This window comes from Anolis sagrei, chromosome 11, assembly GCF_037176765.1.
Source record: "Anolis sagrei isolate rAnoSag1 chromosome 11, rAnoSag1.mat, whole genome shotgun sequence".
Lineage (NCBI taxonomy): Eukaryota > Metazoa > Chordata > Lepidosauria > Squamata > Dactyloidae > Anolis > Anolis sagrei.
The window spans coordinates 9859517-9884913 of record NC_090031.1 but is presented as its reverse complement, the minus strand read 5'-3'; the positions used below and the strand labels follow the sequence as shown (position 1 = coordinate 9884913).

Sequence of the window (25397 nt, the reverse complement as noted above, 5' to 3'; positions counted from 1 at the left end):
TATCCAACATAAATAGGCCAGCAGTATGTCGTATAAATGACAATGTCGGATAATATGGAAACTTGAACTGTTACTCATTCGACGCGGCGCTAGATACCTAGAATACTAACAACAGGGAATCAAAGAGTTAAAGCAAGGCAACGCCTCAGGGCTAGAGTGGCCCAGCAGGACGTGCCCAGATGTGGAAGAGGGAGGGAAGGAGGGAGGAAGCTTCCACTTCCGGTCCTGCCTCTTTTCCTCTTTTCCTCCTTTCCTCCCTCCTCCTCCTCCTCCTCCTCCTCCTCCTCCTCCTCCTCCTCCTCCTCCTCCTCCTCCTCCTTGTCTTGCTTTTTTTGCTTATTGGGAATGGAGAGAGAGTTGGGGAGCACTCCTTTAATTGAAGGGGAAATGCTGGAGGAAAAGGAGGGTGTCAGATGAGAACGGCGGATAAGACAAAATGTCGGATAAGTGAAGGTCGGATAAGCGACACTCTACTGTAATGCCCCTTTCAGGTTGAATCTCTACCCACAATGATGGGACAGGCCTCTGAACATCTTTGTTTCATTAATAATATCATCCCCAGGTTTGCGACGAGCATGTGCATATACAGAAATACACACATACACCAAAGAAAAAAGCCAACACACACATGCATGCACACACGCACACGGATCAAAGAAAAAGAGAAACAAAACCAAAACAGAAATCTCATCCCTGAGAATCGGAATTGGGTTCCCTCCTTTCTCTATCTCACCTCTCTCACAGAGCTGAAGGTCCCCCTCCAATTGCCCTTGATATGAATAACATTCGGAGCCTAGTCTGCAACCAAGTGAAGAGCAAATCCAGCGCAAAAGGGTCCCACTTTCTCGCAAAAGTATGGTTGTTTGACCCGAAAATCTCTGGTTACGACTACATCTCAACGTTTTGACCCTCCCTGCTGATAGCTTTCCAACCTGGTACAACAAAAAGATTCACTCCGCTCCGAATCGAGCTCAGAGCCCTACCAAAACAGCTTCCCCACCCCATAATGTGGGACATTATCTTCCCTGCCTCTCTTCTCATGTCCTCAATGATGCGTCCTCAACGTTAGACTGCATCGTCACTGTGAGAGATTCTCAAGGTTAGGCACTTAAGAAGTGAAGAACTGGCGCCTCCAGTAAGAAAAAACAACAACGGTAGGGCTGGAATGACAACCGGATTAGTTCTCTACAGTGGAGGACTGTGTTTTTTTGTTTGTTTCGTTTGCTTCTTCTTTGACTGCACGTTTTACCAAAAAGAATGCACACAATGGAAAGTTAAAGTTTATCTAATCGCTCGATAGAAAACCTGCGTTACATTGCCTTCGCCTGCCACTCCCCTGCTTTCCCTCTCCTGGTTTTCCCCCCTCTTGTCTTCGCACAAACACGGATTTGTAAACAAGATGAAGTGATCAAAGAGTCATCTTGTGTTCACACAGAGGAGATCTCAAATAAGTTAGCCGCAGGGAGCAGCAGCTTGGAAGCTGTCCTTGCTCCCAAAACTGCTCCCCTTGGGAACGTCCCAACACGTTGACCTCAATGTGAAAATGAAACAAAGGAATCCAACGGATCATGAATGGCAACTTGGTGCTTCTTGTTGTGTTTCTGGCTCCATTGAAAAGGATTGTTGGTCAGCAAGGAAGAAGCCCACATGTCTAGGTGAGCAACCTCCCTACTGAGAAAGAGTGGAGAAGAGAAACTAGCTTCTGGAGTTTGGGTGCAAGTGTCTTCTCCTTCCCACCAGCTGTGAAGAGGTTCTACTACCAGGAAGGTCCACAGAACCAAGTTTGGGCTTCCTCCCTCTTGGTTCTTTGCTTTCATGACAGGTTTGTCATCTGGGTGGGCAGGCAAGGGAAGAAGTTGACCTCAATGAGGCAAAGATGGAGCAAAGTGGGAGCCAGCTCCTCCCACCTTGGCCTTCCAAGGAATGGACTTTCCTCCTCCAATTTGATCAAGCGCTCTCTAGTGCCCAAAAAGAGATGAGGTGCTACCAGAGAGGCAGGTGTCATCTCCCATGGTCTCGTAGGTGCATCGTAGGGCAGTCGTCTTGGTGTGTGTGGGTTTCCCACAAGGAGGGACTTGTCGCCTCCTCTTTCCCCTTCCAGCCCAGATACCATGGGGCTGAGCATGCGTGCAAGCACAGACACGGAGCTTCCTCGATGATAAAACTCATCAATTCCCAGTGCGCAGAGAATGGGTTGGTTCCTGCTAGCACCAATCATCTTCGTCTCGTTCGTGGTAATAGCTACGCGCCCGAGTGCTTCCCCCCGGGCCAGCGCTGAGACCCAAGGTATAGTGGAATCCGTTGGGGACTCTACGGATTTGATGGGATTGGGACGTCAGCGAGGAGACGTAAGATGTCCGAGAGGACCTTCCTGAATTCGTGGCAAGGGCCTCCTCGAAGGTGAGCGTGTCCTCAGGCACCACATGGTAGGGGCTGTCGCTGTCCTCCCGATGGACCAGGTAAGGGTCCGAACCGATCCGCGCCACCAGGGTCTGCGAGGAAGGGCCCTGGGAGTCACCATGCAGCAAAGCGTTGTGCTCAGAGAGGCCCCGGCTCAGGCGTCCCGGGGAGAAGGTCGGCAGGCCAGTCTGGTAACCCGAGAAGTGCACTGGCGAGGAATTGGCGGTCTTGTACGTGATGCTGGGGCGCGGGGTCAGCGGCGTCTGCGGCAGCTGTCTCCGGCCACGGCACGGGGTGCTAGCACCAGAGGTCGACAGCAAGGGGCTCCCATTAACTGAGCCACTGCCCTACATGAAAATTGGAACAAAGCAAATGAACAAAAAGAACGGGAAAAAAATAATAACCGGGGTGGGGAAAAGGCAAAAGAAAACATACCGGACAAACACGAAGGCACATGGTAGAGTGGGTAGGTGGGTGGGTAGGTAGGGGGCAACCAAACAACAGAAGAACAAGTGACATGAATGGAAGGGCATGTCAGAAGATGAAAGAAAAAGCAAAGGAGAGAGTTTAGACGGGCACAATCAGGGAATGAGGGGAGGAGGTGGTTAAGGAACAATCTAGACCAGCATTTCCCAACCTGGGGGTTGGGACCACTGAAGGGTTGTGAGCAGGTTTCAGAGGGGTCACCAAAGACTATCAGAAAACATATATTTCTGATGGTCTTAGGAGCCCCTTTGGTAGGGAAGATACAAGGTCTCTCCGCCTGTCCTTCTCTTCCTTTTTGGAAACAGACGGCGAATCTTCCCACTACTACTGTGATTGGTCAGTCTCTCAGCTGGCCTCTCAGAAGGGGACAGCTGTTTCTGAGACCCCAAGCAAGGAGGGGAGAGCAGGCATGCTCAGCGCATGGCAGGGTGGTGAGCATGTGTGTGTGAAGGAGAGCGTGCGAGGCTGGAGGGAAGCTCACGCCAGCAAGTCCTAACAAGGCATAGGGCAGTGGTTCTCAACCTGAGGGTCGCGACCCCAGGAGGGGTCGTTGGGCCATTTTTGGGGGGTCGCGAAGGTGCCTTGGATGGCCCCGCCCCCCTCTGAAATGGCTGCCAACCCCCTGCACCAGCCAAAAAGCTAGGACTCCTGATTAGCTCATCCTCCTGCTCTTCCCACAGGGCTGTGTGGTGCCAAGAGGAGGAGCTTGCAGGAAAAGGTGCGAGTGGGAAGAAGGTTCACCTTGCCACTAGAGCAAGGCGCGGGGGCCAGGCGGATGGTTGCCCTCATGGCCCTGCCGTTTGGGCAGCCTTTCTGCCCGACCCCCGCGCCTTTTCCAGCTGGGAGGAGTGCAGGGGGGAGGCGGAGGGCTGCCATTTTCAGCAACTGCAACTCCCAAATGTCGAGGTCTGTTTTCCCCCAACTCCACCAGTGTTCAAATTTGGGCATATTGAGTATTTGTGCCAAGTTTGGTCCAAATGCAGTTATTTGGGTTCACAGTGCTCTCCGTATATAGGTGAACTACATATCCCGTAAATCAGAGTCAATTCCTCCCAAATTCCTCCAGTATTTTCTGTTGGTCATGGGAGTTCTGTGTGCCAAGTTTGTTCCAGGGCTATAATTTGTGGGGGTCTCAGTGGTCTGTGGAAGTCAGAGCCGAATCTGTTGAAGGTACTGCAAATCCCATCATCCATTGTCCATACTCCCTGAGCATATTGTTTTTGTGATCAATCGCTATGCTTTAATGATGTTAAATTTGTAACAATGAAAATAATCCTGCATATCAGATATTTCCATTATGCATCATAAGAGTAGCAAAATTACCATTATGAAGTAGCAACGAAAATATGGTTGGGGGTCACCAAAACATGAGGAACTTTATTTAGGGGTCACGGCATTAGAAAGATTGAGAACCACTGGCATAGGGGTTATGTGTGGGAAGTTTAGCCCAATTCTATCACTGGTGGGGTTCAGAATACTCTTTGATTGTAGGTGAACTATAAATCCCAGCAACTACAACTCCTAAATGTGAAGGTCAATTTCCTCCAAACTCCACCAGTGTTCACAGTTGGGAAGATTGTGTATCCATGCCAAGTTTGGTCCAGATCCTTCATTGTTTGATCCCACAGTGCTCTCTGGGTGTAGGTGAACTACAACTCCAAAACTCAAGGTCAATGCCCACCAAACCCTTCCAGTATTTTCTCTTGGTCACGTGAGTTCTGTGTGCCAAGATAGGTTCAATTCCATCATTGGTGAAGTTCAGAATGCTCTTTGATTGTAGGTGAACTATAAATCCCAGCGACTACAACTCCTAAATGTGAAGGTCAATTTCCTCCAAACCCCACCAGTGTTCACATTTGGGAAGATTGCGTATCCGTGCCAAGTTTGGTCCAGATCCATCATTGTTCGATCCCACAGTGCTCTCTGGGTGTAGGTGAACTACAACTCCAAAACTCAAGGTCAATGCCCACCAAACCCTTCTAGTGTTTTCTGTTGGTCATGGGAGTCCTGTATGCCCCAGTTGATTCTATTCTATAATGCTATTTGATTGTAGGTGAACTATAAATCCCAGCAACTACAACTCTATCTATCTATCTATCTATCTATCTATCTATCTATCTATCTATCTATGTATCTGAACTACAACTCCAAAACTCAAGGTCAATGCCCACCAAACCCTTCCAGTATTTGGTCATGTGAGTTCTGTGTGGCAAGATTAGTTCAATTCCATCATTGGTGAAGTTTAGAATGCTCTTTGATTGTAGGTGAACTATAAATCCCAGCAACTACAACTCCCAAATGTCAAGGTGTATTTCCTCCAAACTCCACCAGTGTTCACATTTGGGAAGATTGGTCCAGATCCATCATTGTTTGATCCCTCAGTGCTCTTTGGATGTAAGTGAACTACAACTCCAAAAGTAAAGGTCAATGGTCACCATACCCTTTCAGTATTTTCTGTTGGTCATTTTCAATTCCATCATTGGTGGAGTTCAGAATGCTCTTTGATTCTAGGTGAATTATAAATCCAAACAGAAAATACTGTGTTTTCTGATGGTCTTTGGTGACCCCTCTGGATTCCCCCTCGCGACCCCCCAGGGGTCCCGACCCCCAGGTTGAGAAACGCTGATCTAGACCCAGGAAACCAAAGACAGGGAAAATAGAAGAACATAGAAGCATAGGGACATAGGAAGCTGAAAGACCCCAAAGAGCTACATGCCATCAACTGGAAGTTATTGTGGCTGACAATTTCCATGTGAGTAGAGTGGTGAATCTACTCAGGGTTTTAAAGAGCTATCCATGGTTCTGGCCCTATTTGGGGGATAGGATACCACTGTTGCTTGCTCATCCTAATCTTTCAAAAACACTTCGACATGTAACATGAAAATGGGACAGAACTATGGCAGTACCATTCCAGACCATGTAATTCCAAGGCTGGGACCACTGATGATGTCATTGGAATGAGACATCAAGCATGAGCCACAGTATGTCATCCAAGCAAGCAAGCAAACAAAACAAGATCTGTATTGTCGAAGGCTTTCATGGCCGGAATCACTGGGTTGTTGTAGGTTTTTTCGGGCTATATGGCCATGTTCTAGAGCAGGGGTCAGGAACCTTCGGCTCTCCAGGTGTGGTGGACTTCAACTCCCACAATTCCTTGAGGCTCGGCATTTACCCCAAAGGCTTACCTTGGCCTCAAGGAATTGTGGGAGTTGAAGTCCACCACACCTGGAGAGCCGAAGGTTCCCCATGCCTGTTCTAGAGGCATTCTCTTCTGACGTTTCACCTGCATCTATGGCAAGCATCCTCAGAGGTAGTGAGGTCTGTTGGAACTAGGCAAAAGGGTTTATATTGTGGAAAGACCAAGGTGGGACAAAGGACTCTTGTCTGCTGGAGCTAGGTGTGAATGTTTCAACTGACCAGCTTGATTAGCATTTGATAACCTGGAAGTGCCTGGAGCAATCTTTTGTTGAGAGGGGATTAGATGTCCTTGTTTATTTATTTATTTGTTGTTCTTATACCCCGCTACCATCTCCCGCAGGACTCGGTGCGGCTTACAAGAGGCCAAGCCCAACAACATCATGAAAACAGCAACAACAAAACAATAAATAACTCATAAAAAGCAAGAACAATGCAATAATAACACAACACATTTTAAAAACATGAGGCGGGCCAAATGTAAAGGTTTTAAAAGTTAAAAGCTGGGAATTTTAAAGGGGATAGGAGGAATATTTTGGGAAAGGTAGACGTGCAGATAGTTCTAAATCTCTCATAAAGTGCATTGAGGACATATCGCTTAGGGTTCCTTATTCTGGGAAGGCACACTGGAACATTCACGCTTTCAAGCTCCTTCTACAGACTGCCAATGTTGGGGCCTGCCTGATGTCTTTGGGAAGGGAGTTCCAGAGTCACGGGGCCACCACCAAGAAGGTCCTGTCCCTCGTTCCCACCAATCGCGCCTGTCAGGCAGGTGGGATCATGAGCAGGGCCTCACCAGATGAGCGAAGAGATCGTGTGGGTTTGTATACAGAAATGCGGACGCGAAGGTAGATGGGTCCCAAACCATTTAGGGCTTTGTAGGTAAGCGCCTGCACCTTGAATTGGGCCTGGAAAATGAATGGCAGCCAATGGAGCTCCTTAAACATTAGGGTTGACCTCTCTGATGGTTTTCCCTCTGCTGTTTTGCTGTTTTAATTTTAGAGTTTTTTTAATACTGGTAGCCAGATTTTATTCATTTTGTTCATTCAACTGATCAGCTTCGATGTGGTGTCTCTATTTACCATGGTCCCGGTCGCAGACACCACACCTGGCTACCAGTATTAAAAAACTCTAAAATTAAAACATCAAAACAGCAGAGGGAAAACAATCAGGGACATCTAATCACCTCTCAACAAAAGATTGCTCCAGGCACTTCCAGGCTATCAAATGCTAATCAAGGTGGTCAGTTGAAACATTCACACCTAGCTCTAACAGACAAGAGTCCTTTGTCCCACCCTGGTCTTTCCACAGATATATAAACCCAATTGTCCTAGTTCCAACAGACCTCACTACCTCTGAGGATGCTTGCCATAGATGCAGGCGAAAGGTCAGGAGAGAATGCCTCTAGAACATGTCCATATAGCCCGAAAAAGCCTACAACAACCCAAAACAAGATCTATATATTTCAAGGTAATGGTGGGTGAAAAAGTATTGCCTCCATTGCTCTAACCTTTCTTTCTTTCACAGCTACTATCTATGCATGATATGATAGAAGTAACCTTACTCTACTGATACCGTTTTTTTCGTTTTCTGATTGACTGATTAAAACCATGAATCTGAAACTAAAAGAGAGTCGTCATTGAATTTCTGGCAAAAGAAGGTTGTGAACCTAAGGAAATGCATCGTCGCTTAAAGAATGTTTATGATTTGGCACCTTCTGAGTTTTACCTGTTTGTGCCTCTGAAAGACAACCTATGTGGTTTCAGATTCAATGAGCCGGGCTTTAGCATACCTGGTTAATCACCAGCAGGAATAGATCTTACTAATCGAAAGACTGGTAGTTTGAAGCTTGGGACTTTCTGCCTAGTTTACTATCCACCTAAGTTGTTCGAAAATGGTTGTGAGTTGTGAGTAGAGAAATTAGGCACCGCTTAAGCAGGGAGGTATTGTACGGCACCATAAAAAGAAATCGGGTAGCGGCGTGAGCTCCCGCTTTTAGCCCCAGCTTCTGCCAACCTAGCAGTTCAGAAACAATAGGTACTGGGAAGGTAACAGTGGGATGGTAATGGTGATCCATACAGTCATGCCGGCCACATGACCTTGGAGGTGTCTATGGACAACGCCGGCTCTTCAGCTTAGAAATGGAGATGAGCACCAACCCCCAGAGTCGGACACGACTGGACTTAATGTCGGGGAAAACCTTTACTAGAAATACCAAAAAATTCCGGTGATCAAAGGAAGGAGGAAGTCTGTGATCAAGGCTCTTCACCATAGCGGATGGAGCGACAGCACCCCCTGTGGCCGGAATCAAGCACCACCTCCAGGACGCCGAAGTTGGGGAAAATGTCAAGATAATACCCTATTTCCCTGAAAATATACGACCTCATTTTGAAGGTGCATCTTCCTAGTAGGCAACCCCCAGATTCCATAGGAATCCTGGCCATTAAAATCATGAGGTCATCATTGTATAGTGTGAAAAGGACCACAACTTTGTCCTTCACCGTATTCCAACTGGTTGGATTACAAATTTGATCTGCGGGATTAGGGGCAGGCAACACAAGCAGACACTCCTATCTCCTATTTTGATACGAATCTCTGCTTGTGTTGAGCAATGGTCACTCTGTGCCCAAATATGTCAAAGGCACCAGATTATCTGCCACTGTGTTAGTCAAGTATTATGAGGCCACTCTGGTATTTCCGCACTGCCTGTCTCGCTATACTGGATCTTTGAGTTGATGGAGACTGTAGTCCAGAACATATGCCCTCCTCCCCATATTAGAAAAGACTCTGAGACACCAAGTCCTCCAACCCATCATGGGATTGCTTCTTGATGCTCTCCACTTCACTGACAACAAAAGGCAACCTTCTTCAGTCCGGACAGGAGGCACCTCAGGATGAATGATGGGTGATGGAGTCCAACAACCTCCTAAGGGACCCAAGCTGGGAAAGGCTCTTCCAGATTCTGAACTCTCTTGGTTGAAGGGCCACCTAGGCATCCATGGGAAGTAGGCACAAGGTCTCTTTCAAGGCTAGTGCAGATTGGCCTTGGATTCTCACCTGTTTCTGTGTCTCATGCTCCTGCCCGCCATTGGGGGAGGTTGGCCGACTGCGCTCCGACGGCTTGGGCTGAGAGTGCTCTCGGCTTCCATATCGGTCGCAGGAGTAGAAGCGCTGCTTTTCGGAGGAAGAAGAGGAGTGAAGCTTCCGTTCTTGGGACCGACCCCGCTCTTGCTTCTTCACTTTGGATGCAGGATCAGCTCCTGGAAGGACCAAAAGGAAACCCACTGAGTGACACCATCCCATCATTTCCCCATTGTTTTGAGATTGTCCCGCTTCCCCTCTCCTGATTCGTCCATTTCTAGGAGCGAGAGGAATGCGGTGATTGTCCCTCTAGAGGCGGAGAAGTGCGCTGATTGGCTCGGAAGCGGGGCGGGCTGCCAAGCCTCCTCCCAGCTGTTCGGCCATCAGCCAATCAGCAAAAAGCCGGCCGGCAAGGGGGTGGGCGGGAATTTTGAAACCTTTTCCTTTGAATTTTCGTCTATAAAAATGCTTGTAACATGCCTAGCTTTATGCTTGTGGTGGAATGATCCCTGCAATGCATCCGATCTCAGCTGAATCGCTAATAAAGACACCTCGATTGCTTGAAAAACTTCTTCCACTTTGATGAGGGTTATTGATTTTAATTATTTTATTGCTGAAATTGGCTCCCGCTGGCTCTCACCAAGGTTTCCAGGACCCTTTTTGGCTCGGTCCTCAGGGATCTCCCTTTGGGAAGACCCCTCACAAAAGAGCTCGATATCATTCTCACAGTGTTATTGTGGGAGAGTGTGGCTTGGAGAAGGAGGGAAACAACACATTTCACTCACCAGGAGCATCGCCGTCAGCCATGTGGTTGGGCGGCTTGTCCACAGACTTTTGTTTCCTTTCTTTCCTTCGGTGGCAGCGATGGTGGTGATGGTGGTGAGTGTGTTCAGCTGGTCGGGAATGTTCATAGAGGTGCGTGGCATGGGGACGCTGCGGGTTCAACGTGGAGATGGAACGCTTCATGGGACTTGTGTCCGGGATGGGCTGCAGATAAATGTGGGGTGGAAAGAGGAGAGGAGGTTCAGTGGATGCAGGATCCAATCACACCCAGAGGCCCTAGGTAATTTTCAACGGTAAGCAAATAGTATTTTGGTGCCCCCCCCCCCAAACCAATCACTGATATATATTTTCTGTTTGTCATGGGAGTTCTGTGTGCCATATTTGGTTCAATTCCATCATTGCTGGAGTTCAGAATGCTCTTTGATTGTTGGTGAACTATACATCCCAGTAACTACAACTTGCATATGTCAAGGTCTATTTTCCTACCAAGAGCGCATCAAGAGCGCCCCTGGGCAAAATCAACTATACTGCAAATGCTTACTTTGCGTAATGGGTTGAGCCGCCCCTGATCACACCTAACACTTCTCCCCATCCTCAGAAGGGCAGTAGGAAAGATACAGTGCATCATACGGTTCTGGCCCAGCTTACTTGTCTGAATGCATCTGCCTCATAATCTAAGATCATCTGGGGAGGCCCTGCTCTCACTCCCATCAACATTGCAAATGTGTTTGACGGGGACAAAAGACGGGGCCTTCTCAGCTGTGACCCCCGCCTGTGGAACGTGCTCCCAAATGAAATACAATCGATTCCATCCCGCCTAGACTTCAGGAAGAAATTAAAATTGTGGTTTTGGGACCAGGATTTCGGTCTGCAGACATAATTAGCACTTTACCGGGACATTGGCTAGAGTGGCGACACGACTGAGGATACTGTTTTTAATTAATGTTGAATGTACTGTTTTGAGGATTGTTTTGTATTTAATTGTGGCTATATTATATTATTGTAATTGTCATGTAGCGGCACTGTACCGTGACTAAATGTAAGCTGTCCTGAGTAGAGAAGAGACGGGGTAGAAATACCATAAATAAATAAATCATTAAACTGTGGAACTCAAACTAATTGAGTGGATAGTTCTGAGCAAATTCCTGGAAGGGAAGGATCCCAGTGGAAATTATGGATCTTATATCTTGGTTAAATAGAAAGAACTAACTTCCCCCACCCCACCCCCGGATATATTCTGATGGTGCCACAGTTGTTAAAGATCCCTTAGGACAGTGTTTCTCAACCTGGGGGTCGAGACCCATGGGGGGGGGGGGTTGTGAGGGGTTGAAAACACAGTATTTTATGTTAATCATGAGGGTTCTGTGTAGGAAGTTTGGCCAAATTCTCCCATTGGTGGGGTTCAGAATGCTGTTTGATTGTAGGTGAACTATCAATCCCAGCAACTACAATTCCCAAATGTCAAGGTCTATTTTCCCCAAACTCCACCAGTTTTCACATTTGGACATATTGAGTATTCATGCCATGTTTGGTCCAGATCCATCATTGTTTGAGTCCACAGTGCTCTCTGGATGTAGGTGAACTACAACTCCAAAATTCAAGGTCAGTACCAACCAAACCCTTCCAGTATTTTCTGCTGGTCATGCTAGTTCTGTGTGCCAAGTTTGGCCTAATTCTATCGTTGGTGGAGTTCAGAATGGTCTTAGATTGTACTATAAATCCTAGCAACTACAACTCCCAAATGACAAAATCAATCCACCCCACAATTTGACCAGTATTCAAATTTGGGCATATTAAGAACGTGTGCCAAATTTGGTCCAGTGAATGAAAATACATCTTGCATCTATATATATATAAATGTAATGTTCATTTGTGGGATTAACAGAACTCAAAAACCACTGGACGAATTGACACCAAATTTGGACACAAGGTACCAAACAGCCCAATGTATGTCCTTCACTCAAAAAATTGATTTTGTCATTTGGGCATTGTAGTTGCTGGGATTTATAGTTCACCTACAATCAAAGAGCATTCTGAACCCCACCAACGATGGAATTGAACCAAACTTGGCACACAGTTCTCCCATGACCAACAGAAAGTACTGGAAAGGTTTGGTGGGCAGTGTCCTTTTGTTTTGGAGTTGTAGTTCACCTACATCCAGAGAGCACTGTGGGCTCAAACATTGATGGATCTGGACCAAATTCTACGAATACTCAACATGCCCAAATGTGAACACTAGTGGAGTTTGGGGAAAATAGAATCTTGACATTTGGGAGTTGTAGTTGCTGGGATTTATAGTTCACCTACAATCCAAGAGCATTCTCAACCCCACCAATGATAGAATTGGGCCAAACCTCCCACACAGAACCCCCATGACCACCAGAATGGGCGAGAGCAACGCATGGCAGGGGATGGCTAGTAGGCTTGGGCAATCCATGGTTCTAAATGGTTCTAAAGTACTTACAAAACTAAAGTTCTGGTGGTGAAAATTTCAGAACTCTAACAAAACTCTCAAATTTCATAATAAATGGCAGTTCCTAATTGGTTCTGTCATTAAAATCACCAATAATGAAATAATAATTAAATTTTGAAAGTTTTGTTAGAGTTCTGAAATTTTCACCACCAGAACTTTAGTTTTGTAAGTACTTTAGAACTATTTAGAACCATGGATTGCCCAAGCCTAATGGCTAGTATCAGATATATTCATAACAGTAGTAACATTACAGTTATGAAGGTGCAACAAAAATAATGTTATGGTTGGGTGTCACCACAACATGAGGAACTGGATTAAGGGGTCGCGGCATTAGGAAGGTTGAGAAACACGGCCTTAGGAGTGTGCCCTGTGAATCATGGCAACTGTATTTCCAACACAGATTCTTTGGAAGTCTTGCAGTCCAAGATGTGGGCGCAAACAAACAAGTCAAAGGATTAGGAATGACAGTTGGACAAATGACTCCTTAAGCCCACTTTAGAAGACGCAACTGAGTTCAAGCAGGCTACATACTGCCAGGTAACGCCCCGGTGACCGCGTTTTGCTCCTCTGGAAGCAATCCGGACAGAAACAAGATGGGAAGCATCCCCAGTCAGTACAGCCATTGCCAGAAGACGATGATGATGATGATGACGGAAGTGAGAAGGGGCCAACGGTGAGAACGGGAAGGAAAGAGGGGTGAGGAAACAAGAGCAATCAGACAAGCCAAGGGGAGGAGGGTGGATGGAGACAAGAGACAGAAATGGATGTTAGTGCAATGTTATCCATGGAACAAGGTGGAAGCCCAAGAGCGACAATCCAAACACTTGCATGGTTCGATATCAGATGAGATTTACCCAAATATCTCTAGAACAAGGAAATGGAGGGAGAGGTGGGATGATCCATCAAGTACTAATACTGCTGTGCATCTCCCCAACCCGAAATCCCTTGAACATGAGGCAAGGCTGCACAGCAACAACACCTAGGAGGATTGCTATGAACCAAGTCGCCCATTGCAAAACACATCTGTCCCAAGTAAATACCTTATTGATGCAACATTTGGAAAGGAAGCTGGGCTGAATTGATGACTTCCTGTCGGTCCCCCATGGCCAGTTAAGCCTCCCACACTCACCTGAGTTTCGGCCGCCAAGCGTGGCATGGAAGCTGCCCGCCCCTGGCTCTCCAGGCCAAGTTGGTGTTCTCCATTGACCTGAGTCGGGCTGATCTCTCGCATTTCAACTCCCTAAGAGGAACAGGAGCAGAAGCATAGTGTCCTGAGTTGCCCTTCAAAAAAACAGCCTTTAAACAATTTTGAAAGTAAAAGAAAAATGCTTTACTCCAGCAAACACAAAGGATAAGCAAATGCAATTGAAAAGTGCACAAAGAAAACAAGGAAGTCTTAATCCAGACACAAATTGAAGTCTCTTACAAAGTCCCAAAAGAAACACCAGTCTTCCATCAGACAATGGATGATGAACTAAGTTCTTAGCAGCAGACACAAAGCAGATTCCATAGGCGGGGAAACAGCAGTATCAGGGTCGTTGTTACCAGTGAAAGCTGACTACTGCCTCTGATTTATAGCCCTGAATTCCCTATGCAGGAGGTGCAAGGGTATCTCCCAATTAGCTCAGCGTTTTTAGCAGCTATTCTGGCTGAACGGCATCTGTGCTCTGTCTCTTTTTGTCTCTCTAAAAATGTGTGATGTATGTAAAAATAAAAAGATTTAGATCTTTCTGGATGTACCTGGAAGTGCCAACACTCCCTCGTCTATCTAACCCTGCCCCATACTCTCCTCTCCCCTCCACAATACCCTCTCCCACCCACCCCTCCCCACCCATTTTTACCCTCCTGTAACTATCCTGTATATTTATATGTAGATGTATGTAGGTGTATGTATCTGCTTTGTGTTTTGTTCTGTATTTTATATGTAGATGTATGCAAAATAAAATCATATTAAAAAATATGTGTTACTATGGAGCAGTATAGACAACTTCGCATCTGTATGCTTGTCCACTATGCCTTGCCTCATATACAGAGGAGGAATTGTTGGAGGCTACAGACAATGCCATTGCTGTTACTGGTTTTTGGTCAAAAGACATTTAGCCACCTGCGCTCCTATTTTTATCAGTTATATACTAATTTATGCAATGCTTTTGATATGAAATAAATACATAAATCTGTTCAAAATCTTGTGCTTAATGGGATCATGAGGAGCTATCACCAGGGTTTGGCTTCTGGGATGTTACAAGAGCTTGTCTCTAGTAGGGTTGTGTGTGGAACTGTTTTCCTTTGTTTCATCCATTCTTTCGTTACCTTTGGGAAAGCCCCTCCCGGTACGAAAATCAGATCATGACGAAAGCAAGTGGGAGCCGATCCCGGCTCCTTGCCTGCTTTTCATTAGCATGTGGTGTTCCATGCCTCTTTGCCTTGGAAAGATTGTGTGTGAGGCGTGCAGGTCCAGAAACCATGTGCACCTGCCTGCAGTCATGTGCCTCCTCTAGAGTAAGAATGAGAACTTGCCTCCTTGCAGAGGCGGCCCTAGGTAATTTTCAATGGTAAGCAAACAGTATTTTGCCCCCCCCCCCCCTACCAACCAATCACTGATATATATATATTCTGTTTGTCGTGGGTGTTCTGTGTGCCATATTTGGTTCAATTACATCATTGGCAGAGTTCTGAATGCTCTTTGATTGTAAGTGAACTATACATCCCAGTAACTACAACTCGCATATGTCAAGGTCTATTTTCCCCCAAGAGCGCCTCAAGAGCGCCCCTGGGCAAAATCAACTATACTGCAAATGCTTACTTTGCGTAATGGGTTGGGCCGCCCCTGCCTCCTTGCCTTAGACAGTGTGTGCAAGCCCAGAAAGCGTGAGTGCCTGCCTGTAGCCAAGCGCCTCCTCTAGAGTAAAAAACAGGTAAGAAGCCTCCTTACAGCACACACCTGCCTGCAGCTGAGCGCCTCTCCTCTAGAGTAAAACAGTTTAAATGCCTAAAATGATGGGAAGGGGGCTCCAGGGAAGCCCCTTTTATAATAGACCAATAGAAAACAAATCTTTTGGCACCTCAGAGTGAAAACTGATATCTGTCCTCCCAATTTCAGGAGGCTCCCAAAAAATTGATCAGGGCCCCCACCGAAAGCCAGACATGAAACAGGTCAAGGTTTACCCTGAATGCACAACCCTAGTCTCTAGGATTCAGGTGATGGCCCTGAAATTTAAAGATCTAAGACGGTCCTGACATGGTATCCCTAAACTGGGGCATTTTAAAAGCAGCTCCAAGAATGGGATGACAGGGAATTTATTTGGATCTTCCCTGCCCAACTGAAACGGTTGGAAGGTTTGAAGCAAGAACCCTCTTCTAGGAGAGTTTTCTTCTTCCTGTCCTGCTGAATGTTCACCTGTTTGCTTTTCGGTTGGATGGAACTTTCTTCAGAACGGCCACGCTCAAAAGCTGGTGTCCTTGTTTCATAAAACACATCCTGGGTCCGCTGAGTGCCCCACGAGACAGATTCTTTGATGCCTCCTACCTCTGGCGTTGGCCTGTTAGAAAAGAGAGACATAGCAGAAATATTAGGATTCCTGAGATACATATAATTCTATAGAATTTGTGAATGGAGAAATGGATGAGTCTCCTCACTTCCTGGGATAGCTCTAGCCCTAACTTATGGTCTTATATGAGGGCAAGAAAAAGATATTTCTGCCTACTCACAGTGCACCTCCATTGTTTAGCGAAGCCGAGCTCTTCTGCCGAAGGAAAGCATTGGGGAACACTGGTTGGCTTTGCTCAAGGGCTGCTTTCAATGGCTGGAAGAGAGAAACTGTCCCAGTCTGCAAGAAAACAAAGAGAAACATGGTGTTATCATGCATACTATAGAGCATGGAGAATTCTTTGCAAGAGAGTTCTAGGGCATCATCAAACTATAGACTGCAGAATCCCATAGGATGTTGCTATAGAACTTCAAGTGGAATACTACTGCTATAAACATGCAATGTGAACAAGATCTGAGTTAGAGGTTTTGCCATTTTTGGAGGTTTGGGGAGAGGGATTGCAAGCCTAAGACAAACTTACTACTTATGGCAACCCGAAGGCAACTCCAAAGCAACTCTAGCATTCATGGCAATGCTAAGACAACCCTACTAATTATGGCAACCCTAAAGCAACTCTAAAGCAACTCTATCATTCATGGCAATCCTAAAGAACTCTAAAGCAACTCTACCATTCATGACAACCCTAAGACAACCCTGCCACTTATGGCAACCCTAAGGCAACTCTAAAGCAACTCTACCATTCATGAGAATCCTAAGGCGACTAAAGCAACTCTACCATTCATAACAACCCTAAGATAACCCTACCACTTATGGCTACCCTAAGGCAACTCTAAAGCAACTCTACCATTAGGTTCTTGTGGGTTTTTTCGGGCTATATGGCCATGTTCTAGAGGCATTTCTCCTGATGTTTCGCCTGCATCTATGGCAAGCATAATTCATGACAACCCTAAAACAACCCTACCACTTATGGCAACCCTAAGGCAACTCTAAAGCAACTCTACCATTCATGAGAATCCTAAGATAACCCTACCACTTAAGGGAACCCTAAGGCAACTCTAAAGCAACTCTACCATTCATGAGAATCCTAAGGCAACTCTAAAGCAACTCTACCATTCATAACAACCCTAAGATAACCCTATCACTTATGGCAACCCTAAGGCAACTCTAAAGCAACTCTACCATTCATGACAACCCTAAAACAACCCAACCACTTATGGCAACCCTAAGGCAACTCTAAAGCAACTCTACCATTCATGACAACCCTAAAACAACCCTACCACTTATGACAACCCTAAGGCAACTCTAAAGCAACTCTACCATTCATGAGAATCCTAAGGCGACTCTAAAGCAACTCTACCATTCATGACAACCCTAAGATAACCCTACCACTTAAGGGAACCCTAAAGCAATTCTAAAGCAACTCTACCATTCATGAAAACCCTAAAACAACCCTACCACTTATGGCAACCCTAAGGCAACTCTAAAGCAACTCTACCATTCATAACAACCCTAAGATAACCCTACCACTTAAGGGAACCCTGAGGCAACTCTAAAGCAACGCTACCATTTATGGCAACCCTAGGGCAACCCTACCACTTATGGCTACCCTAAGGCAACTCTAAAGCAACTCTACCATTCATGGCAACCGTAGGGCAACCCTACCACTTATGGCAACCCTAAGGCAATTCTAAAGCAACTCTACCATTCATGACAATCCTAAGGCAACTCAAAAGCAACTCTACAATTCATGACAATTCATGGCAACCCCAAGGAAACTCTAAGCAACTCTACCATTCATGGCAACCATAAGGCAACCCTACAACTTATGCTACCCTACCATTTAAGATCATCTGGGGAGGCCCTGCTCTCAGTCCCGCCTGCATCACAGGCATGCCTGGCCGGAACGAGAGACAGGGCCTTCTCAGTGGTGGCACCTTGGCTGTGGAACGTCCTTCCTACAGATATCAGATCGGCCCCCTCCCTATTGGCATTTCGGAGGAAAGGGAAGACCTGGCTGTTCGAACAGGCATTCGATTAAGCAGTGTAAAGAATATAGGAAAATGGAATAACGGATTATGAGATTGGATTTTGATTTTACTGATGAGACGCTAATGATCTTTTATATTGATGTTTAATTGTTGATGATGCTATTGTTTTAACTGTCCCTTAATTGTTTTATGATGTTTAGCATTGAATTTTGCTGTTGTTAACCGCTTTGAGTCGTCTGAGGGCTGAGAAAAGTGGTATATAAATGAAGTAAATAAATAAATTTATGGCAACCCTAAGGCAACTCTAAAGCAACTCTATAATTCATGGCAAGCCAAAGATAATCCTGCCACTTACAGGAACCCTACAACTTATCATAACTCTAAGGCAACTAAAACAGCTCTACCATGCTTGGCAACCTTAAGGCAATCTTACCATTTATGGCAACTCTACCATGGCAACCCTAAAGCAACCTTATAGCATAGTTTTCTGAGGCAGAGAGTGTATGTCTCACCCATGGCCAGTCAGTGGGTTTCAGACCATTATACCGCTTGATTTCATGTAACAGGGCTACACTGGAATAGTTTTATGCAACACAAGCAGGAATGGAGACCTCAAACGTAGGCTCTGCTGTGTTTTGATGGTGGGGTGGGAGGCAAGAGAGAAGGATTTACCTGGCGAAGACCTCCCGAGGCTGGGTGTGCAGGGTCCCGTGTGTTTTTATTCTGTTTATAGAAGTCAAAGATCATGAGGGCTGCATAGACTTTGCCCACGGTCATTGCTTCTGCTGGAAGGGGAAAAAGATATTAATAGAGCCGAGAGGGTGAGAACAGAAAGGACGAATGACTAAAATGGGAAAAGAAACAGAACTATTGCCCGGACTGAAGGAAAATGGACATTCACCTTTATGAGGTGGTACCAACAGATCCAAGGTCTTTGGGGACAGATTGGGCCACACAAGCGAGATCTCCTTCCTTAACTCAGCATCACACTGGTGTTGCAGGACTCCTGATGAGGATGAAGAACATCTCAGACAAGAATTCAGAAGGAAGACACAGTTTGAGCAGACTAATCCATGGTGCAGGCCAATGCATCCCACTTCTGCAGCTCTCCTGCCAGGGCCCACAATCTCCCCAACTCCCAAATACAATTATTATTACATTATGCAACACTTTGTTCATCACGCAAGTCAAATGTTTGCACCTCAACATCTTTAAACTTAATTGCCCAACGATGCACAGTACCCACACCAACATAATCACCATAAACAGCTTGCATTCTCTGATGAATCTCCTCTGGGGTGACACTTTCTGCTGTCAAGAATTCAATGACTGCACGCAGGGCCGTAGCCAGAAAAATTTTTCGGGGAGGGTTGAAAATTGGGGGGGGGGGGGTTGAAGCCTGCAGCTCCGCCCCTCTCAACCACTTCCAACAAGTCAGGCCTCCTTAATGAGAGCATTCAACACCCCCCCTCCCAACTTGGTTGCTTCACTACTTCGGCTATTGCTGCAAGTAATGACAGTGTAAATAAATTGTCAATATTTGCTTGAGATATTTGCTAGACATTTGGCCCGGACTTAGTTTTTAAATGCGTCGTGGTGTTATTGTCTAATGTTTATTGCTATTGTTTAATGTGTATTGTTTTGTTTTATGAGTTTATTTATTGTTGTATTAATGAGGAGATATTGGAAATATAGATATGTATTGATTTATGCATAAAATTGTAAGTACTTTACAAACACTGAAATGCATAGTCAAACCAGGCTCTCTGTGTGTATAGAAAGAAACTCAAGCTAACAGGACAAGCAAGCTGTGTCCAAGGCATGGCAGGAGGGAGGAGAAGGGGGGCATGTTATCTCTACATTCCAGGAGATAACCCCGTCCTAGCTGGTACAACTAGGCTCTAAGGAAGGAGCCAATCTCCCCTCCCTCCTGACAACTCAAAGTGGGCCTCTTGACTGATGGATGCAGGCTGCTCCTAGAAATACACAGACATACCTTTTTGCATGTTGGAAGGTAGAACTTGATATTCTTATGATGCTAAGATGACGTAGGAATTACATTAATGTATGTAGTAGCATGTTTCTTTGTTTGACTCCGATTGGAAACTATAAAAGGCACAGTCAATGCCTCTATAATTTGCTCTGGTTTGCTTTTGGGCACTAGTCCACTCCAGGGCCCCAGCTGGATAAATAAATCCGTGCTTTTCAGACCTCCAAGACCTCTCTTTGTGTCTCCTTTCCTCAAACCCTTTCCCCTGCCATTTCAGTATTTGTTATGCTGTTGTTTTATTGATGTATTGGGCCTTGGCCTTTTGTAAGCCGCACTGAGTCCTTCGGGAGATGTTAGCAGGGTATAAATAAAGGATTATTATTATTATTATTATTATTATTATTATTATTTTCTGGAGGAACTCTTAATTTTTTGCATCTCATAGACTTAGCATGGGGATTTGGTTAACCAGTTAAAATTCATGAGTAAACCAGGTTTATTTTTTTTAACCTGAAAAATTGGGGGGGGGGGGTGGCTACAGGCCTGACTGCACGTTGCTTAAGTTGCATTGACCAACCATCTGCACAGGGTTCCATACTTTGCACTTTAACACCACAACCGTTCAATGTTAAGGCTTCCTGCCAAAATGGAACTGTAGAGGAGAGTCTACTGAACAAGCCAGTACCTGTCGCATACCAGTACTGCCATCTGTTGAGGAGTTACGAAGGTGGAAGCATTACTTTTCATTCAACCCTCATAGAATCAACAATTGAAGTTAGGATAACAAACAATGGACATGTCTGACCATTACTAGAAGGTCACTATATTTCCCATTTGGTTCCCCCCATTTGGACCTTCTCTGTGGTCTTCTCACCTGATGCAAGTTTGATCTCCAGAGCCGTCCGGATCAAGGCCATCAACGTGGATGTGAAGTGGACACTTAAGTCGTCGTTTGAAATGGGCATGTTCATTCTTACCAAGCGCTGAGAAAGAGACAGGTTCTCTATCAAGATCGGCCAACGCCACTTCCCTCCCAAACTCCACTTCCACCCAGAAGATCAACAGAATGACTACCAAGAGCCTGTAGAGTACGAATCTTTCCTGTACTGACTCAATGGACCAAGAATAAGGCCCGCAACTCTTTCCAGCCCCTCAAACACAACCTGGGCTTATCTCCCTGTGCTTGGCTTCCTACATTTTTTCACAACAGGTAGAATAAGTGAACAACATGCATGTATATACCCATGCATGTTTCTCATTCCTTGTCCAAAGCCAGGAATAGCACCTATCAGGAACGGTTCTCCTCTCAAAAAGAAGCTATTCCAGCTGAGTTCCCTACCGTCAGTACAGGAAAAATTAGCAACACAGATATATGCAACTAAGTAGTCCAACTGAATAGTTCAGACTTACTCAGAGGGTCCCACCGAAACCATTTCAAGCAAGAAAGGAAGAGTGGAGCAAGAAAAAAAAAGAGAGAGGAAGATGCATAGCAGTGAAAAGCAAGCAGGGAACGGTTCTGCTAGGAGAGCTCTATCCTAGTTGGAGAACCAGTGCCAAATATATAGATAATTTAAGATGCCATCCACACGATTGACATGTCTGACCATTACTCGAAAGTCACTATCTTTCCCATTTGGTTTCCCCCATTTGGACCTCCTCCGTGGTCTTCTCACGTGATGCAAGGAGGTCTACAGACAACCCAGGTTCCTTAGCTTGGAAATAGAAACAAGCACCTCCTCCAGAGCTGGAGATGAGCCGGAAATGAAAGGAGAAGCCTTTACCTTTGTCTGTGTTTGTGTGTCTCATTGTGTTTCACTGTAACAAGGCATTGAATGTTTACCTGTGTCTGTTTAAGGTATATATAAAGGTTCCCCCTTGACATTAAGTCTAGTCATGTCCAACTCTGGGGAGTGGTGCTCATCTCCATTTCTAAGCCGAAGAGCCAGTGTTGTCCATAGACACCTCCAAGGTCATGTGGCCAGCATGACTGCATGGAGCGCCGTTACCTTCCCCTTGAAGCGGTACCTATTGATCTACTCACATTTGCATGTTTTTGAACTGCTAGGTTGGCAGAAGCTGGGTCTAACTGTGGGAGCTCCCCTTGCTCCCCTGATTTGAACTGTTGACCTTTCAGTCAGCAAGTTCAGCAGCTCAGCAGTTTAACCTGTGTCTGTTTATATGCTGTAATCCGTTTGAGTCCCTTCAGGGAGAAGGGTGGAATATAAATAAAGTTGTTGTTGGGCTGGGCTTTAGCACAGCTGGTAAATCACCAGCAATGATAAGATCTACCAAACAAAAGGTTGCTAGTTCGAATCCCCAGGTTGTCGTGAGCTCCTGACTGTCAGCCCAGCTCACTGTTTACCTAAGCAGTTCAAAAACATGTTAGAGCTGTAAGTAGAGAAATTAGGTACCGCTAAACAAGCAGGGAAGGTATTTTATGACACCATAAAAGGAAAAGACCAGAAAATGCCAGGGACCAAAAGGAGGGAGGAAGCCCTGATGGCTCTTCGTCATAGAGGATGGAGCCGCAGCACCCGCCTGTGGCTGGATTCGTGCACAACCTCCAAGGAGCCAAAAAGCTGGACTGCAACACAACAGACCTCCTTTCTGTTCTGTCTTGTCTCTGTCCTGTCTGTCCAAAACAACATGTATGTGTACTGTGACCCCCCCTCTGAGTCTCCTTGGAGAGATGGGGTGGAATATAAATAAAGTGTTATTATTATTATTATTTGAAACAAAACAAGATGAGTACACAGCAAACAAGATCACTCTGCTGGCTGTTGTATTGGATCACACATCGGACACTTCCCAAGTGTCTAAGACTATGTGATGTATCGGCAAATAATGCGTGCAGATCCCAGTAGGGTGGCCTTTTGCAGCTGACAGATGGTAATTTTGTCAGTGCCAATTGTGTTTAACTGCAGGTCAAGGCCTTTAGGCACTGCTCTCAGTGTGCCGATCACCACTGGGACCACCTTTACCGGCTTGTGCCAGAGTGTTTGCAGTTCAGTCTTTAAACCCTCATATCATGTAAGCTTTTTCAGTTGTTTCCCTTCAATCCTGCTGTCACTTGGGATGGCAAAATCGACGATCCATACTTAGTTTTTTAACACGATTGTGAGGTCAGGAGTATTGTGCTCCAAAACTCTCACTGTCTGTATCCTGAAGTCCCAGAGTAGCTTGACATTTTCATTCTCTGTAACCTTTTCCGGCTTGTGATCCCATCAGTTCTTCGTCGCAGGCAGATGTTATTTGTGGCACAAGTTCCAATGGATCATCTGAGCAATGTTGTTATGCTTCTGCTTGTAGTCTGTCTGTGCGATCTTCTTGCAGCAGCTGAGGATGTCATCTATCGTTTCATCTGCTTCCTTGCAGAGTTTATACTTGGGATCTGTCGTTGACTTTTCAATTTTGGCTTTTGTTCTGTCGCGCTCTGGGCCTGTAAATAATTGTCTTTAAATAGGACATGCGACTTGAGCCCAGCGGGAAGCCAGGGACCCCCCGAAGAGAAGTTCTCAGAGGTTTTCCACCACAAATGGTCTTTAGATGGCTTGTGAAGTATAACAAAGTCCTTTATTAATGAATAATCAAACAGAAACTTCTCTTGTCTTCAGTAAAGATAAACAAATGATTCCAGGCTTTTATGTAACTGGTGGCTTCCTAATCTTGTCCACAAAGGACAGGCAATTGTCTTCAGTAATTAATTCTTTGCTTTAAAGGAAAATCCCCTTTTTAACTTCTCCCAGGCTGACTGTAATCTTAATTCTTACTGATGTGGGCTCCGCTACCGGGTCGAATTGCGTCTCGAACGCCGAGTGGACCTACCAGTAAGGTTAGTAGATTCTCCAGCTGGAGTTCTTTGGTTTAGGGCTGTTTCCCTGGAAATCTTTGGAGACTCTTAAGACTGTTCTCCCCCGGAAAGTCTTAAGGGTTGAAGCTTTTGTACAGGAGAAGCTTGTACACGTCCTGTACATTAGCTTTCCTTGCTGAGACTAACTAAAAATGGCTCCCTTCCCAATTGCCCTGAGCAAGGGGCGGAACTAAAACTTAACGATGATGGAGAGGTGACTTGCCCTATGACTGCAACCAAAGGAAGCCACCTTTCTGCAGACTCTGAAACCTTGGACTGCAAGCAAACAATACAAAGCAAATAAAATTGGAGCTCCTGGTACAGCTGTACCAGCACAGCTTTGATGCATTTGTTCTGATGGCTTGTTGTTGTTGTTGTTGTTGTTATGCTTATCCTCTCCAGGAGCATCAGCATTGTAGAACTGATGTAGTTTGATTCCACTTTAACTACCACAGCTCAATAGTATGGCATCTTCAAGGCTGTGCGTTGGTGCGGTATCAACATTCTTTGGCAGAGAAGGTCCCCAAGTCCCACTGACCACATGGCATTGAACCATGCCAGTTAAAGTAGCCTCCGGCGAAGTTGGAGGGAGAACTAGGACGAAATGTAGAAGAGCTTTTGCAGTTGCTTTTGAGTTCTGCCTGCTCCTGATGGCCTCCAATGTACTGAACTAGCAGCCAGAAAAATAGGCCAAGAGTTGCCATGTGACACGAGCGCCCTAGAGTAGTCGTTTTGGAGTAGTACTATCTACATGAGAAGATGATTAGAGACTCTTCAGTCGAGAGTGCCCAAGTCCCTTGCTTCCAATTAGGCTGTTTCACTGACATTTCATTTTCGGAGCAGGAGAAAGCCAGAGGCAAGGCAGCACGGCGCAACTTTTGTCACGGTGACAGCAAGCCTGTGGATATTTCTGCAGTCAAAAGGCATTCTGAGCTTGGAGGGAAAGCTAAGCACGGGCTGGGGGGCAGTGTGAATGTGATGATTTCTTAATGCAACCTTGGCAATTCTAGGAAGGAGTCGGTCCAGATAAGAGGCAGAATGAAATACTGGAGTATGACTCACAGAGACAAAACCGTCACATTTTGGGATATAATGAATTTATGACTAACCTCCTCCGGTTTCTTGATCTGTAATATGCGGGCTGCAGAACGCCATCTCCATTCAGTTGAGCATTCTTTGTAAAATCTATTTGTAAGTGGTCTGCAAACACTTAGAAACAAATGCGGTCATCACTAATAGTCAACACGGATTTGTCAAAAACAAATCATGCCAGACTAATCTGATCTCTTTTTTCGATAGAGTTACAAGCTGGGTAGATGCGGAGAATGCCGTGGATGTAGCGTACCTGGATTTCAGTAAGGCCTTCGACAAGGTCCCCCATGACCTTCTGGCAAGGAAACTAGTCCAATGTGGGCTAGGCAAAACTACGGTGAGGTGGATCTGTAATTGATTAAATGGACAAACCCAGAAGGCGATTCTCCCCAATGTTTACTCTTCATCATGGAAAGAAGTGATGAGCGGAGTGCCGCAGGGTTCCGTCCTGGGCCCGGTCCTGTTCAGGATCTTTATTAATGACTTAGATGAAGGGTTAGAAGGCATGATC

At 45.7% G+C, this 25397-nt stretch overlaps 1 protein-coding gene across 9 annotated transcripts in view; it reads right to left on the bottom strand.

The window, feature by feature from the left end:
* Nucleotides 1-303: 303 nt before the first annotated feature.
* Nucleotides 304-25397, bottom strand: part of CACNA1B (calcium voltage-gated channel subunit alpha1 B) — a 353504-nt gene continuing 328410 nt past the window's right edge. For 7 of the 9 annotated variants that reach the window (XM_067471871.1, XM_067471870.1, XM_067471877.1 and 4 more), the window contains 9 exons: nucleotides 20819-20927; nucleotides 18856-18960; nucleotides 18627-18739; nucleotides 16127-16245; nucleotides 15816-15957; nucleotides 13548-13658; nucleotides 9948-10149; nucleotides 9139-9341; nucleotides 304-2747 (listed from right to left, as the gene is read on the bottom strand). In XM_067471871.1, the coding sequence (XP_067327972.1) occupies nucleotides 2205-2747; nucleotides 9139-9341; nucleotides 9948-10149; nucleotides 13548-13658; nucleotides 15816-15957; nucleotides 16127-16245; nucleotides 18627-18739; nucleotides 18856-18960; nucleotides 20819-20927 (1647 nt within the window). In that variant the 3' untranslated portion in view covers nucleotides 304-2204. The remainder of the gene's footprint in view (nucleotides 2748-9138; nucleotides 9342-9947; nucleotides 10150-13547; nucleotides 13659-15815; nucleotides 15958-16126; nucleotides 16246-18626; nucleotides 18740-18855; nucleotides 18961-20818; nucleotides 20928-25397) is intronic. The other 2 variants (XM_067471872.1, XM_067471876.1) reach the window with 2 other exon arrangements.